Genomic DNA, 13,678 nt, shown 5'->3' with positions numbered 1-13,678 from the left:
ATTTCCAGAAAGGTCTGGGCCCAAAAGCTGGTCCTGCCTTCTAGACACAAGATTTGGCCCAGAGACCTCAGTCTGTCCCAGGATGCCTTGGGCCACAAGGCAAATTAAGTTAAACTAGACTGCAAGCTGTTTCTTGTCATCCTGCTGTCGAAGTTGGGGGCCCTACCAAAAAAGCGTTTCCCCTCTTTACACTGTTAGAGTCCAAGTCTGTTCTCAGGCTCTCCCCACACACAGTGAATGGAGTCCCAGAATTATAGATGGCTTCAACTATAAGGCCTTTATTATCACACACTCTGGAGGCAGGCAGTTCTGGGACTGGGTGGTTTGAAGGATAGATAAACCCATCATAGGCACCATCTGTAGAGTCAACAATGCATGTGAAGAAGGGGAACCTCTGGAATTCATCAGACTCCAGGTCCTCCTAGAACTAGGTCAGGACAAAACTTGAACCACTGGGGACAGTGAAAAGGTGGAACGTTAGGTCGCCCCAAAAGGTGCCCATCACTCATGGCTCCCTCCAGGGAATGAGAGAGCACAAGGCCTGCTTTCCCTGAGTATGTTAAAGTGACAGGCACATGCTGTGGGGACCTGCCAGCTGGTAGAGGTCAGATGGCGTCTGGCAGTGACATAATATGGCAAAACACCTGGACAGGTTAGAAAGTGCAATGTAGCCCCTGAAAGCTTCCCACATATCTGATACTCAGGCAATGTCCTGGTAGGGGTGTTAGAATGTGCAAATTTCCATTTCTGGATGGCTTCTTCACAAAGTTTTCTTTTACAGACATTTTCTCAGGAGTCCTCTTATGGCGAACAAGGAGGAAGCCCCAGCTCATGTTTCTGCACATTTGCCACACTCCTAAGGCCTTTCTTTGGTGTGACCTCGGTGGTGCTCAGTGCTACTGGAGCTCTGGTTGAAGGCATCTCTGTGCCCACTGCACTCAAAAGGCTTTTTTCCAGAGTGACCCTTCTGGTGCTTAGAGAGGTTCGAGCTGTAGCGGAAAGCTTTCCCACATCTGCTACACTCATAGGGTTTTTCTCCAGTGTGAACTCTCTGATGCTGGCTGAGGATGGAGCTTTCGCTGAAGGCTTTCCCGCACTGGCTGCATGCATAAGGCCTTTTTCCAGTGTGAACTTTCCGGTGCTTCACAAGGTTAGAACTATAGCTGAAGGCTTTCCCGCATTCACTGCACTCATAAGGCCTTTCTCTGGTGTGAACCTTCTGGTGCTGAATGAGGGCAGAGCTTTGGCTGAAGGCTTTCCCACATTCAGAACACTCATAAGGCTTCTCTCCAGTGTGAATTCGCTGGTGCGGAATGAGGTTGGAGGGGCAGCTGAAGGCTCTTCCACACTGGTTGCACTTATAAGGTCTTTCTCCCGTGTGACTCCTTTGATGGAGAATAAGTTTGGAGGTTTGCCGGAAGGCTTTTCCGCATTTGCTGCACTCAAAAGGCCTTTCTGTGTTGTGAACTTTCTGGTGCCGAATCAGATGGGAGCTGTTAATGAAGGCTTTTCCACATTCATCGCATTCATAAGGCCTTTCTCCAGTGTGTATTTTCTGGTGCTCAACAAAGTTGGAGATACAGCTAAAGACTCGCCGGCACTGTCGGCACTCATAAGGCCTTTCTGTGTTGTGCACTTTCTGGTGGCGGACAACATGGAAGCTGCGAGTGAAGGCTTTTCCACACTGCCCACACTCATATGGCCTTTCTCCAGTGTGGACTCTCTGGTGCTGAACGAGTGAGTGTTTGCGGGTGAAGGCTTTCCCACATTCACTGCAGTTGTGATGCATTTTTCCAGTGTGAACTTTCTGGTGCGTCGTTAGTTTAAACAGGTGGCCAAAGGCCTTCCCACATTCCTTACACACGTGGGATGTTTCTCCAGTGTGAATTTTTGGGTGACTGAGAAGGGTTGAGTTCTCCTTGGAGATGTTTCCACCTGCTGGGCACCGGAAGGGCCTCTCTTGACAGTGAGTCACCAGGTGGTCGAGCAGCGCAAAGGCCCTTGGGAAAGCTTTCCCACAGCCACCACACCTGAGGGGTTTCTGTGCAGTGTGGACTCCCCATGGCTGATGGTGACTGGAGCTGGACGGGAAGGCCTTCTTGCACTCGGTGCTCTTGTGGGGCTTCCCCTCACTGTAGGTAGCATGGTGCTTGAGGAGGTCGTGACTGTCCAAGACATCCTTGCCACACTCCCTGAATGTGAAGAGTTTCTCTCCACTGTGCTCCTTCTGGTGCTGGCAAGAGTTTGCACTGTGCCTTAAGCCTTTCCCACATGCCTCAGATTTGTATGGTTTCTGCTTGGGATGTATCCGTTGGTGCTCAGCCAGGTGTAATATGTCTTTCAAGAATGGGCCACATATGTCACAGGGGTTATCTTTCTGGGTGCAAGGACTTGCCTTAGAGGTCCCGAACTGGAGCACTCCTACAGAAGCACCCTGTTCAGGAGGGATTTCCTCTGTTCCATACCAACAACCTGAAAGCATAGAAATGCTGCTGAAGGGTATATCTTACCTTTGCTGGGAGAGGGAAGCCCCTTCAGGGATGTGTGTCTGACACATTCACAATGAGTCTGAAGGATCAAGTCAGGGTGAGGTAGAGCCAGCAGTGCAGGACTGGGCTCAGGAAGGCCACAAGAGGCAAGGCCTCAGGCCATGTGAGAACACAGGGGTGGGATTCAGGATGAGAGGAGAGGCAGGGACTCCATCTCGCTCCTCAGTTTTCAAGAGGACTCAGTAAAGGCAGGCCCCAGGAGATCTCTGACGGGAAAGAGGCACAAAGAGTGGTGTGCACAAGCCCAGGATAATCCAGCTGCAGCTGGCATCCCGTGCTCAAGTCTGTATGAGGATACGTGCCCATCCCCTTACACAATGACCAGAGGCAAATGTGGATGGCTCTGCAAACAGAGGGGAGCAGGAGAAGGGGGGAGATGTGGGAATCAGAGCAGTGTGGTCATCCATCATCCAGGGCCCAGGGACAAAGTAGAAATGGCAAGAAAGTGAAATGTCCAAAAAGGCGTGACTACTGGCCCCAGTAACAAACACTGGAGGACACAGGGCAAGTGCACAGTACAATGTGAGCTCAGCCCCAGTGTCACCTCTGCCCCCAGCTCCCACTCACCAGAACCAGGCCCCCTCCAGGTCTCTCTTGCAGTGGCTGGAGACACATCTTCCCTATCAGGCACCCAGGGATCTTTGCCTTGTTCCAGGTGGGCAACCACACAGGACTTAGGAGATGCAGGTCCTGGGAGAAAGATGGGGTGGGTGAGTGGCTGGCCCAGCTCGAGGCAACCCACCCTGTGACACTCCAAAGGGAGCTCGCATCATCTTTGCAACTGGGAAGGAAACACAATATTACAAAATAAGCCTCTGAAGAGCATCTCACAGGAACAGCCCAGTGACCATGTCGTTGTCTGCAGTCCATGGCACAGCCAGGCTCCTGGAAATGTCTGACAGTAAAAGGGGGCAGAACCTGAGCATAGAGGTGCCACTGATCTGAACAGAGTCAGCCAGCTGGGCTGAGGCTCCAAGCCTTCTACTGAAGGCTTCAGGGGCATGTGTTATGGCTCCTTGGAGGGAAAAAAAAAAACAAAAACAGGTTTTACACACACAGCAGACAGTCTGGGGAGGAAGCAGCAGCGTCCATGCTCAGCTGTGGGGAGTCAGCTGATTCTGGGAGGAAAAGGGGCAGAGCCTAAAGCAGGAGATGGGGAGTGTGACACCCTTACCTAGCGAGGCCACAAGTGCCAAGTTCTCCAGCATCACACTGTGGTACAGGTGTCTCTGTGCCTCATCCAAGAACTCCCACTCCTCCCGGGAGAAGTACACGGCCACATCCTCAAATGTCCCCCAGCCCTGCCATGAGGAGGACAGCCAAGTCAACCAGACCAAAAGGCAGCAGGAAAACAAAGCAAAAACAGATGAACCCATCCAGACCTAGGCCAATGAACCCACATCCCTCCACGCTGGTGGGCAGTCTGTGACCTCCAGACAAACCCCCTCCTTGCACACTCCTAGGTCATCCTCCTCCCCAAACTTAAGACCTGCATGTCCACCTGCCCATTCAATCCTTGGGCGTCTCTGGGACACCAGCCTCAGCATGGTCTAAATCCACCCCCCGAGCTTCCCTGAAACCTACTCCACCCACCGACTTCCCCGGCTCAGTCCATTCACTTCTGCGTTCTCATTGTTGAGGGCAAAATCCATGGGACATCCCTACCTCCTCTGCTTCTCTCTCACACCCTCTACATCATAAAATCTGGCTTGCTTAAGTTAAAAGGCAGATCCAAAATCAAACCCCTTCTCCCAACTGCAGTGACCACTCTGGCCAAGCCACCACCATCACTCCCCTGATATATTCAGGTAGCATCCTTATGGGCCTCCTTTTCTCTTCCCTCACCCTCACCCCACCCCCCACCCCCCACCCGCTCTGCTTTCCTCTCTGAAGCCAGAGGGTGCCTCTGAAGACCTGAGTTAGAGCACCTCCCTCTTCTACTCCAAACCTTCCATGGTTCCCACCACCCTCAGATCACAGGCCCAGCTCCTCAGGCTGCCATTCCAGACCTGGCTCCTGTCCACCAGTCATAACGGAGACTTGCAAATCTCTGAACATTCCCAGCTCCGCCTCATCTCCAAACGTGCATATCCCGGTCCCTATGCCTGAAACAGCTTTCCACACCTTGACCCACTGGATTCCAGAAATAACCTTTCCACGTAACCCCTGGCCAGGAAATAAGACCTTGGGATTGGGGTGACTATGATCCTTGGTAGCAAAGGAAGGGGCGGAGAAGAGTCCAGGGACATCCCTCTCTCTTTTATTGGGGGGTCCGGAGCCATGTGGGTAGGAGTGCGAGGGCCGCGGGGCGCCCTCCACTCACCCGCGCCGGGTCCATCAGTGCCGCCGCCACCGCCATCGGAGCCCGGCCGGCCCTGCGGGCTGAGGCGATCCCACGCCTGCACTGGGTGCCCGCCCGCTGCCTGTCACGCTCGAGGCCTCGGTTCCACGGTGTGAACACGCACGAAGCCCAGGGCGCCACCTCCGGGGGCCGCGGGGGCCCAGGACAGGTGCGGAGGACGCCCCGTTACAGGGGCTCCCGTCCCGTAGAAAGCGCAGAGGTCAGCCCCATCCTGCTCACTGTCCTCCCCGGCTGGTCCCGAGGGGGCGCCTGTAAAGCCTTCCGGACCCACCGGTCAGGCCCCCAAGGGCGGAGCAGAACGACCTGTCAAGAGCAAAATGAACGTCCGCAAAGGTCGTGCCGGAAGTCCCTCCCTCACCGACACGAGCCGCAGGAAGCAGCTCTTTCTCCGGGCTGTGATTGGCCCAGAGCCCGGCGCCTTCTGGTCAATGTAGTTCGGCTTGCAACCCGCCCAGCACCCGGCGCCCACTCGGTCTCCATGGCAACGCCCAGGTGCACCGCGAGGGCCTCTAGTAAGTGGAGTCTAGAGGGGAAGAATGGCAGGGTTGTGTCTTAGCTTCTTAAAGAGGCTGCTCGCGGATTTCCTCCCTCAGAGATGTCCAGCAAGTGACCCGTGTTCTAGGCGAGGGGCTACCAGCCTTGAGGGGGCCCCTGGGAACCCATTTCTCTTCTTCGAGTATGTGAAGTGAAGATAATGTCTCCTCATGGGGACTTTGTTCTTTCACATTAAATGTTTCTAATTCATTGGTCCCCAAACTGTGGTCTCTGAGTCAGGATCAGCATCACTGGGGAACTTGCTAGAAATGTAAGTTCTTGCGGCCACCCTTACGAAATCAGAAACTTGGGTGAGCCCCAACACTGTGTGTTGACAAGCCCTCCTGGAGATTCTGATGCTCACCCAGAATCAGGTCGACTTCAAAGTCCGGGGAGAAAATTTGGAAAATACAGCTTTCCTCATGAGAAGTGACATGACAAGCGTTGAGCACATGGGCAGGCATGGGGTTCTAAATACATGAGAGCTATTTTGTTTTCATCATCATCCTCATCCCAAGGCTCTCGCACACGCTGTCAGGAGAAGACAAGGCAGAAACGCTTCTACAGAATCACAAGGGTCCATAAAAGTGGTGATTGAGAGTGAGTCGGAGTGATGCGATGTAAGAAAGACCCAATTCTTCATTGCTGGCTTTGAAGACGGAAAAAGCCACAAACCAAAGGATGCTGGCAGCCTCTACAGCCCAGAATAGACAAGGGAGCAGCACCTCCCCCAGAACTTCTGAAAGGAACGCAGCACTATCAACACCTTGATTTTAGAGCATTTGACAGGAGTGTCAGATTTCTCACCTCTAGAACTGAATTTTTTTACAATTTGGGTTGTGTTTCTCTGCTTTCAAGGGCTCATGTAATTACATTGGACTCACCCAGATAATCCTGATCTTTAACATACTCATACTTGTAAAGTCCACTGTGTGAGATAACGTATTAACAGGTTCTGGTCATCTTTGAGCAACCATGATTCTGCCTGCCGCATTGAATTCACATGCCTATTAGATACTTTAAAACAGGTGCCAGATTATAAAAGCAGAAATTTCCACAAAGAAATTAGAAGCTCCAGTTCCCCCAGAACACACACACACACACACACACACACACACGCATGCACACACGCACACACACCCCAGAAGATCTGGCAACCACAATTAAATCTCCTGCTTGCGCGCACACATACACAGGCACACACACACCAGAAGATCTGGCAACCACAATTAAATCTCCTGCCTCCTTTCTACCCTTCTCCACCTCTAGGTTGGGCCAGCCATGCCTCATTGGCCTTGTACTGGACAAGCATGAAGGCCATGTCTTCTTGGGTCACCATGAACCCAGCCTGGGCAACAGAAGCCCCTCTGGGTTTCTTCTGGAGGGGTGACGGCTATCAGGATGATACCTCAAAAAAATGCAGGATGCAGGATGTGATTTCCTCAGATAGGGACCTAGGCCACAGTAGATACGAGCTTGGTCCCTGTAGGTCTCACAGGCAATGACCTTGCCTACTGGGCTTGGGTCTCCCCACTCACTATGGCCTGCACCTGTCATTCTCCCACATACGCTTCTGACCTGCCCCTGCAAGTCTTATGGTGCTGAGCCTGCCTACAACAATCTGATTTTCCTGGTCAGGCACAGAAAGACAGCTTCATCTCAAGCTTGTGGCCAAGATATGCCGGGGATGAGGGACCTGCTACCTCATTCTCTCAGACCACTGTACTCCTAAGTCATCTACTGGCTCCTCGGGTGAGCCCCAGGCACAAAGGTAACTCTGAAATCCAGGCCACAGGTTCTTTCTGCAGAGTCCTTGGACTTTCCTTAGAGACCTGAGGCAGTGCCCATCGTACCACCACAGGACAGTGCGGCCACCTGCCCCACCCTGTGTCCTCAGAGGCAGAGGTTGTCGCCACCGAGAACCTTACCCTTCTTCACACAGGCAGCGACCCATTTCTGCCCCCTGCCCCTCCAACCATACTCTTGGAGCAAAGGTGCTGTAATCAACCTGGTTTTTATCATCACAGAGCCCAGTGCAGTCTCAGATAAGGAAGAGAGTCGTTCGGACATTACAGGTGCCACATGCAGATTTAACAATGTCCACGAAGCAGGGAAGCTTCCCGAGTTGCCAGCAAACACTCCATGTGTCTGTCCCCTTGGCCAGAGTGGGTCAGTTCCTGACCACCACACACTTAAGGCCCCTGTGACTTCTCCTGCTGGTGAAGATTCTGCTGAAAGGTCAGATTTGTTGTGGGCACGGTGACTGGAGATCAGAAGAGGCCAGTTCATGCCCCTTTTGCACTGTGTCTCTCCACTCTGGTGCTTCTGGTCCTGCTAGAGGATAGGGCTGGACCAGGAGCTTCTGCTGCATCCCCTGCATGAATGACTTCATCCAGGAGTGCCCCTTTGTGTGCAGCCAGGTGACTCTGAAGGCGTATGTATGCACATGTGTCACTGGGTGAGCTTTCTGGGGCTGCCTGGTGGTCTTGGCCTGTGACACTCACCCCACTGGTATACATACACTCTGCTCGGATGGCATCCCCTCTTGTACTCTCTGCCTCATGACAACCCCGGGGTCTGTTAGGGACTTCTTCTCAAGTGTGTCTGGCACAACCAGGAATGATTCCATGGGGTCCAGAGAGGGACTAAGACACCGAGATTTGGGTGAGGAAGGGCCTACCCTGGCCACAGCACACGAGAGCCTGATCGGGGACTAGTCCACAGGACCCATGTGGACAAGGAAGGCCTGCTTCTTCCATTAGACTGCCTGAAAATGGGATTCTCTCCAGCCTCAGTGCTGGTGACAGGAATGACAAGCTATAGGAAAGTCAGTGACACCAGGGCTCCCAATCCCCAGAGAGAACAAGTGTCTGCCAGCCTTTAAAGAACGACTTTCTCCGGTGAGGAAGCGAGCTGCGCAGAGAATGTACTAGTTCCTATCGCTGCTATAAGAAATTACCACAAACCGGGTGGTTTAAAACAACACAGATGTATTCTTACAATTCTGGAGTCCAGAAGTGCAAAATCAGATTCAGTGGGCTAAAATCAAGGTGTTTCCACAGCTGGTTCCTCCTGAGGGTCTAGGAGAGAATTCGTTTCCTTCCTTTTCCAGCCTGTAGAGGGCGCGTGCACGCCTTGGCTCCTGACTGTCCTCAAACCACTCCAACCTCTTCCATCTGTTGTTGCGTCTCCCACTTCCTCTTTTTGATTGTTCGCTGACATTTAATTTTACAGATAGCAAAGGAACCTGTTAAAAAACAAGTAAATCTGAAAACCTAATTGGTTTATTAAGTGATTCATGAATGGGTGGCACCCCATCTAACAACTAGAAGAGCGCTCCGAGGGGTTGTACAAAACGGAAAGTTTTTATAGGAGGCAGGGCGGGGCAAGGGAGCTATTAACAAAGAAAAGAAAGGATTACTTTTGTGCCAGGACGTCTTTTCTTTGGGGCGGGAAGAGAAGAATTTTTATTACACGGATTGCCTCTTTTTCTATGGGTGAGGGTGAGTGGGCAAGGATGGAGAGGGTCCACGTGATAGACTGATGACGTTACTGGGGTTGACCAGAAAAATTCCAGACTGATTAAGTTTCTAGGAGAGGTTGATCTAATAGATCAATTAGATCGGGCGTTAAATCTAAGTTTGGTACTGTTAGTTCCAGGAGGGCCCTATCCCTAACCCCCGTAGTGTGGAAACCAGACTTCTCCCTTACTTTTGTGTGGGAAATCCTGGTTAGCCACGCTACATGCTCACCTCCCACTTCAGTGGACTCTCCTCCCTTCCCCGCCAATTTACCCGCCCCAAATATTCCCACCAAAAAAGCCCGCCCCAAGCCCCATAGAAGTTTCAGGTCCCTTCGCATTCGGGGCTGACGCCATCCTCGGCTCAGCGGGTCTGTCACTCTGCTACAGTAAATGCTGCTTAACCCCCTCGACCTTGTGCGTTCTTCCTTCCGCGAACCTAACAGGTGCCACAGGCTTTCCACACGAGCGACGCCATCTCGGGTCTATGGTTTCCCTTTAAGACCGCCGCACAGAGCGGGTAAACCTCGCACGGGGCACACAGCTGCCTAGAGGCAGAACTGGGATTGGAATCCCAACCCCTCCTAAACCCACCCCTCCCATTAAGCTTTGTCTTTAGGGCTCTGAGCTCTCTGGTCGCCTCCAGGAACCTTAGCAGTTTCCAGGGTTTAGCACTGGAGGGCCTCTTGGATGGGCGTGGAGACTCCAGGAATCCAACAGGACGCTTAACCGAGCATCCCGTCCAAGTGCGCGACCTCGCAGAAGCTGGAGCAAGGCTGGGACTCCACTTCCCAGAATCCTGCGCGGTGATGCTTGGCCGTTGCCCTGGAGATCGGGGAAGGCACGCCCACCAGCGGCGGAAAGCAGCTGGAACTACGCTTCCCAGGAGGCTCCGCGCGTGCGTCCGCAGCGCGCATTGGGCCAATAAGGGCTGGCAGGGGCCGGCCTTCCGGCGTCCAAGACTGTCACTTTGCTGCCGGGCGTCGTACCACACCGGTGTTGGACGCTGGAGCGCGGCTGGTCCGGCCGGTTCTTCAGGAGGTTCTGGAGACCCTAGTCGAGGGCCCAAGGAAGACGTGGGCTCAGGGCCCGCTTTGCGTACGCCGTGACCGCGGGCCGACGCCCCCCTCCAGCCTCAGTTTCTCCGGGTGTAGTGTGGGCGGCCTCGTGGAGCCTTCGGGCGGCGCCCGGAGCCACGTGCTCGTCCGTCTCCGGGCCAACCCCGGAGGCGACTCCCTGAGCGTCTGCGCCCTTGACGGACCGGGAGACCGAGACCGGGAGCCGGGGCCCCTGAGTCGGCCGCCCCAAGTACAGGTTCCGATGGCGGAGGCGGCACAGGTGAGCAGAGGGAGCCCCAGACCCCACCCGCCTTGGCCGCCGTCTCCCCCACCATGGCTCGAGCCCCGACGGAGGCAGGGACTTTACTGGGGCTCCTCGTCTTTTCCTTTCGGTTCGCCCTAGGCCAGTGGGGTGTGCACTTGTGGGATCCCCACTTCTGGCTGCCAAGGCGGTGACATGTGGAAGTTCCAAGGGGTGGGTCCCGCACGGACAAAAGCTGGGAGGGGAGACAGCCTAGCTGCTTCCGCAACTGAGCTTGTCAACGTGGAGCTCGGGGTCAGAAGATAGGTATATCCGAAATGGCTGGCCGAGGAGTTAAAACTATCCCGAGAGCGCAGTGAGTCATGGAGGATTTAAGTTTTTTAACGAATCCCACTGTTAGCCGAGGGGAGTGACGGTGTTCTGGGGGGAGGCCATGATGACACGTGGACCAGATTGTGTCAGTGGAGCCGAAAGTGGTTGAATTCTGGTGCGGGGTGTGAGCGGGTGTCCCAAGGGAAGGAACGTTTCAAATTTTTTAGTCTGAGCACCAGAGTGGAGCTGCTGTAGACAAAATCAGGGATTTGAAAGGAAAATAGTTTTCAGGAGAAAATCTGGAAGTCTGCGGTGTCCCAGAGTAGAGGCATCACGTGGACCTGTAATTGTAGATATCCCAGGACAGAGTCCTGTTGTCCTTAGACGAGTCACCCTGAGAGTCAACTGTAGGAGGAAAGGATTTCACGGACTCAGCCAGGGTTTGGCAGTTAGTGCTCCAGTGAGATGACGGGCTCCCGGCAGTCCCCGGGGCTCTGAGAAGCCTGGCAGGTGGCTGAGGAAAGGGAGGGTGACAGCCAAATAAAAAGGAAATGGAACTGGTTCCCGTTCACCCATTAGATCTTTGGGGCCACCCCTGTGGAGACTGGAGGGGATCGGCCAGTCCTTCACGCTAGATGAGCAGCCTTAAAATGTCAGGCAGGTTTCAGCAGGGGCGGGCATCCCAAAAGAGTTGGGCATGTGGAGGGGCGGGTAGCTGGGACTTATACAGTTGCTTACTACAAAAGCGACGAGGGCACACCTGGGAAAGGTCAGCTTGTGCAAAGGCTGGAGAATGACTGGACGCCTGAGACTGCCCGTGGGATGGCAGCCAGCTGAAGGCCGGGTGCTTGCTCCGGCTGCCTTGTGTAGAGTGGCTAGTGGGGAGGCCAATGAGGTATCAAAGGCTTAGACAGGGAGGGGGCCCAGACAAGTGAGAGAGCTTGCATCTGGAGCCCAGTGGGAGGAAGGCGAGTGTCTGAGGGACATTGGGGGAGGTAGCCATTGGGACAGGGAGTTGGATCTTGGGTCTCACAGCCATAGCTTAGATCACGTCCATCTCCCCGTTCTCTGTATAGGGCCTGATGGTGTTTGAGGATGTGGCCGTGTACTTCTGCGAGGAAGAGTGGGATCTCTTGGACGCAGCCCAGAGGGCCTTGTACTGCCACGTGATGCTGGAGAATTTCGCACTCGTGGCCTCGCTGGGTAAAGCCCTGGGTCCTCCGTGGGAAAGCTCGGTTGTTGCCAGCTGGTCCTCCAGCACTAACTCCACATCTCCTGGTGGCCTGGGAGCAACCCCACAGCCACTGGCTGAGTGTCCCTTTCCAGAGTGGCACCACTAAGCTATTCCTGTGAACCCTGATCTGTGATGCGACTTTTGGGTTTTCTTGGTTGCGCAGATGACGCCATCTGTGTCCCACGAAGCCCTGACTCCTGCCATCTGTTGGGCAGTTGGTTGTTCTGATCTGGGGCTGGCCCCTCACTTGCTTATCTTCTGTCGCAGGCCTCTCTGCCTCCCGACCCCGTGTAGTCATCCAGCTCGAGCGTGGTGAGGAGCCCTGGGTTCTCAGTGGGACGGATGTGACCCTGGCCAGGAACGCCCAGAGGAGGCCCAGCCCTAGTGAGTGGGACCTTGGGGGGGTGAGTTTGCGGTCAACCTACGCAAAGCTTGTGTCCCCCCTTCCTCACCTCCTGGATACTCCCCTCTCCTGCCTCCCACCCAACTCCTTTCTGGTCTCCTTCCACCGTTAGGCTCTCCTGGAGGCTCCAACCTTGGCTGCCCTTAAAGAGGGAGCTCCAAGGACACTCCTAGGCTGTGCTGAGACCTGGTCAAAATCCCACCCTTAGCCAAGGCGTGTGGTTCAAAGCCTCCCTGTCTCATCTCGCCACTGCCGTGGGGCCATTCGCTCGCGTGTTTGTTGTTTCTGGAGTACTTGCAGTGCCCAGGCCTGTTCTGAGCACTGGGGCACAGCCTGGACCAGGATGCTCCCAGTCCTGCCTTCGTGGGGTTGACCATGCTGGGGAGGAGGCAGTTAGTAAACAGTTCACGAGTGACTAAAACTGTAGCATCAGGAAGCCGTCAGTGCAAGCAGCAAAAGCAGGCTGGGGTGTCCCCAAGCAGCAAAAGCAGGCGGGGGTGTCCCCAAGACTATCTGTAGCTACATACGGACAGGGTGTCGGGCCTCTATTCTCCCCAGCTTCCACACCCAGACCTCGGCCTGCCCTGGTCACCTCCTCTTGTTGCGAATGACCCACACATCCACCGTTTCTGCCTTCAGGTTCCCAGCATCTGGCAGAGGACAGAGATGTTTCCAGAGACCAGGCATGGCCAAGGACCTTCCAGGATAGGCTCCCTCCAACGCCTAGTAGTGTCCTCCCCACCACTGCAGCCAGTGCACGCGGGAGACGCCTGGAGGGTCGGCGGGGCACTAGCTCATCTCAGGAGAGAAAACCCACGGGGGTCTCCGTGATCTATTGGGAAAGGCTCATGCTAGGCCCGGACAGGGGCGAGGCCAGAGTCAGCCTGCGGCTGACCTCCCCGCTGAGAGCTCCCACGGGCAGCGCACCCCCCGAGAAAGCCCTCGTGGACTCCCCCGAGCGCGGCAAGCAGCCACGGGCCTCGGAGCGGCAGAAGCCGTTCCTGCGGGAGGCCCTTGGGAGGACCCTCCCGAGCGACCCAGACCCGGAGGCCGGTCACGCTGGCGGTGAGCGAGGGATGCGTGCGGCTTGGCAGGCGTCTCGGAGGCTCCCTGCCGGCCAGGGGCCCCCGACCTGGGACGAGCTGGGCGAGGCCCTCCACGCGGGCCCCGGCCTCCTCCCCGCGGAAAAGACCTTCGAGTGCAGGGCGTGCAGCAAAGTGTTCGTGAAGAGCTCGGACCTGCTCAAGCACCTGCGCACGCACACCGGGGAGCGGCCGTACGAGTGCGCGCAGTGCGGCAAGGCCTTCAGCCAGACGTCGCACCTGACGCAGCACCAGCGCATCCACAGCGGCGAGACGCCGTACGCCTGCCCGGCCTGCGGCAAGGCCTTCCGGCACAGCTCGTCGCTCGTGCGGCACCAGCGCATCCACACGGCCGAGAAGGC

At 55.2% G+C, this 13,678-nt stretch overlaps 2 protein-coding genes across 5 annotated transcripts in view; one reads left to right on the top strand and one right to left on the bottom strand.

The window, feature by feature from the left end:
- Positions 1-256: 256 nt before the first annotated feature.
- Positions 257-6,555, bottom strand: LOC102893620 (zinc finger protein 132). Of its 4 annotated transcripts, none has more exons than XM_015589817.2 (4): positions 4,873-6,555; positions 3,724-3,850; positions 3,117-3,239; positions 257-2,472 (listed from the first exon to the last, which is right to left on the bottom strand). In XM_015589817.2, the coding sequence occupies exons 1-4, from the start codon at positions 4,906-4,908 to the stop codon at positions 857-859; spliced, it is 1,902 nt and encodes a 633-aa protein (XP_015445303.1). In that variant the 5' UTR covers positions 4,909-6,555; the 3' UTR covers positions 257-856. The 4 variants fall into 4 exon arrangements, with proteins under 4 accessions (XP_015445303.1, XP_015445309.1, XP_015445306.1 ...); XM_015589823.2 differs by having other exon boundaries at positions 5,183-6,554; XM_015589820.2 differs by lacking the exon at positions 4,873-6,555 and adding an exon at positions 4,559-4,865.
- A 3,361-nt stretch (positions 6,556-9,916) lies between these two features.
- ZNF446 (zinc finger protein 446) overlaps positions 9,917-13,678 on the top strand; it is a 15,373-nt gene continuing 11,611 nt past the window's right edge. Inside the window, exons 1-4 of the mRNA XM_025046638.1 lie at positions 9,917-10,303; positions 11,674-11,800; positions 12,099-12,215; positions 12,874-13,676. Coding sequence (XP_024902406.1) covers positions 10,286-10,303; positions 11,674-11,800; positions 12,099-12,215; positions 12,874-13,676 — 1,065 coding nt within the window. The 5' untranslated portion in view covers positions 9,917-10,285. The remainder of the gene's footprint in view (positions 10,304-11,673; positions 11,801-12,098; positions 12,216-12,873; positions 13,677-13,678) is intronic.

Source organism: Pteropus alecto, unplaced genomic scaffold (assembly GCF_000325575.1).
Source record: "Pteropus alecto unplaced genomic scaffold, ASM32557v1 scaffold380, whole genome shotgun sequence".
In the NCBI taxonomy this organism is placed as follows: domain Eukaryota; kingdom Metazoa; phylum Chordata; class Mammalia; order Chiroptera; family Pteropodidae; genus Pteropus; species Pteropus alecto.
The sequence above is the reverse complement of the archived record's forward strand: the minus strand, read 5'-3'. Positions and strand labels throughout refer to the sequence as shown.

What these genes read in the sequence shown, in the direction of transcription:
- LOC102893620 (XM_025046533.1), bottom strand. Translation starts at nt 3,925, where the DNA reads ATGGGTTCATCTGTTTTTGCTTTGTTTTCCTGCTGCCTTTTGGTCTGG. An exon ending in GGCACTTGTGGCCTCGCTAG is followed by an intron (nt 3,240 to 3,723) that starts GTAAGGGTGTCA and finishes TCTTTCTCCCAG; the next exon opens with GACCTGCATCTCCTAAGTCC. An exon ending in CTGGAGGGGGCCTGGTTCTG is followed by an intron (nt 2,473 to 3,116) that starts GTGAGTGGGAGC and finishes CTATGCTTTCAG; the next exon opens with GTTGTTGGTATGGAACAGAG.